We start from the raw sequence: 2,413 nt of genomic DNA, 5'->3' as shown, positions 1-2,413 counted from the left end.
ATATTTATATATTCTCTCAAGTATTTATCAAAGTTTGGTTCCATGCTAATGCGAATAATAGAATAAGTCGCATTTCCTAATTTTTTATTTGAAATGTCATCGGGCACACACCGGCAGAGTTCATTTTTTGGGAGTTGTTGGAAGATGGCGGCAGTGGCGCGGTGTGGCGTCTCTTTCTTGTTTACCGTGGATAGGCTAAGCGCTATCCAGTTAGTATAGAGATATATATAGAAAGCAGTAGTCCGGTCTTGATATTGTTAGCGTATGAATATATCAGCGGTGAATAATGACAGATCATGAAATTGTATCCGTCCTGATTCACCCCCCGATGATGAATATATATGTGTATACCCTTTATTACTTTAGTGTCCAACCCTCATAATAACGAACCATTGAGATTTCAAACTACTCATGTCAAATACGCCGTCTATACAGCTGTCACTATTTTCCTCATATAATTTACGATTCTATGACGATTATAGTGATAGCAATGCGCTTCGTCATAGCTGCTTGCAGAAAATGCTGTAACATAAATATGGCTAATGGGGTGGCATAACCGCTTTGCGATCGCGCCAACCTACCCCACCGATAGCGTGTAAAACGTGTTTTTTTTACTTGCCCCGTAAACACAGTGATTATAAAATGGGTTTTTTCCATGAATAAATAAGTAGCCGCTCCTAACACCGTTTTTGGCTGCAGTCGTAAATTTGCACGAGCGTTGTCGCTGCTTGTCTCAGCCACAACTCGAGATAAGCAGCTAGCATTATGGCCAAAGAGCCTACTACATGAAGCAACATAAATCCAGTCGCGCCCCATGTTGGTGAGGTAGCAGTGTCGAACCAGGCGCGCATTCCTGTATAAGAACAGCTGGTCATCAAGGAACCAGGACAGCAGGTAGACGCAGCGAACACGCAAAACCAACCGAAGGAAACGAATGAACACAAGCAATCCCATTAAATCTCGTCAGAGCAAGTAAGTGCGCTGGTACGCTTGTTCGATGCCCGGACTCACAGGGCTACACACTGTCTTTTGAATAATATGTGTAATTGTCAAGCCATGTATCAGGCCATCGATGTACGAATCCATGAAACATTTAATTAATGTGTTATACGTATAAATACAATATGATTTCAACAGATACCCTATTCAAATCCCGTGCTGTTTTCATGTCGAACAGAACCTGACTTTTGACGACGACAGGAACGCCAACAAAATGGCGACGCCGACGGCGGCAACGTTCTCCTACATTGACTACATCGTATTTGCGCTGTCGCTCTTGCTGTCGGCTGCTATCGGCGTCTACCACGGATGCATCGGCTCCAAGCAGACGACGACAGACGAGTTCCTGATGGGCGGCAAGAACATGGGAGTCATACCGGTCGCGCTGTCCATGGTCGCCAGCTTTCTGTCGGCCATCTCACTGCTCGGCCAACCTGCTGAGATGTATTACTACGGCACACAGTTTTGCTTCTTCACGTTCTGTGTCATCATTGCCTTCCCGGTGGCCGCAAACATCTTCATTCCTATCTTTCATGGGTTGGAAGTGACGAGCGCTTACGAGGTGAGCAAGTTGTGATGATATCGTTCTAATTAAATAGCGGAAGTTAATACTCCGAACAGACTGCAAAACGTGATCCTACGTCAAACTAGTTCGGGCCAGGCCCGAGCCAGGCGCGCGCTAAATCGCAGCGTACATAATTACACAACCGGGCTCAACCGGGCTAAGTTAGCACGGCTTGATTGCGCATGTTCAGTTTAGCAGCTTGTTACGTCACTTAGCAGAAAGCAATGACAACAGTACCCCTGATCAAATTATTAGGATTTATACAGCATTATTGTAATAGCAAGAAATAGAAGAATAGAAGAAGAGGAAGAATATTAACAGGTAATTGAATAGGCAGCAGAAGTTGCAACCGGCGTATAATCGAATCTGTGTATCCGAATATAATTCAATTGAGCCATTTTATCAGCAATGAAAGTGCAAACATGCACATCCCTACGACTGCCTTACCATACATTCTGGATAGATTCTTCTTAAGTTGTAATTAGATTCTAGTGAAGCGAAGATCAAAAACAAAATTTGCAGACACAACTTCACACGCTACTATGTTTTTCTGTGATCCACATTAGGCTATGCGCATGCGTATAGCGTAATTTATCTCGTGCCTGGCCCCGGATTGAGCAAACACACAATTGAGCAAACACACAACTCAGCGCGGGCTAACTTAATACGGGATAGCTTAGAACGCTTCGCAGCGGCCACCTCCATTCACGGGGCTAATTTAGACCGGACTAGCGTGTATTTAGCCCGGTATAGAGTGTACACACTGCAAACATTTAGCGCGCGCCTAACCCGGACTAGTTTGATGTAGGATCAAATTTGCAGTTTGTACCGGGTATAAATAACGAGTTG

General features: G+C 44.3%; 1 protein-coding gene across 1 annotated transcript in view; it reads left to right on the top strand.

Annotated features, from left to right (window-relative positions):
- Positions 1 to 2,413, top strand: part of LOC106811940 (sodium-dependent multivitamin transporter-like) — a 6,820-nt gene that overhangs the window by 1,145 nt on the left and 3,262 nt on the right. The window contains exon 2 of the mRNA XM_014815683.1: positions 1,178 to 1,561. Coding sequence (XP_014671169.1) covers positions 1,178 to 1,561 — 384 coding nt within the window. The remainder of the gene's footprint in view (positions 1 to 1,177; positions 1,562 to 2,413) is intronic.

Source organism: Priapulus caudatus, unplaced genomic scaffold (assembly GCF_000485595.1).
Source record: "Priapulus caudatus unplaced genomic scaffold, Priapulus_caudatus-5.0.1 Scaffold593, whole genome shotgun sequence".
Taxonomy (NCBI): domain Eukaryota; kingdom Metazoa; phylum Priapulida; class Priapulimorpha; order Priapulimorphida; family Priapulidae; genus Priapulus; species Priapulus caudatus.
Note: the sequence above shows the minus strand (reverse complement) of the source record. Positions and strands in the feature narration are given on the sequence as shown.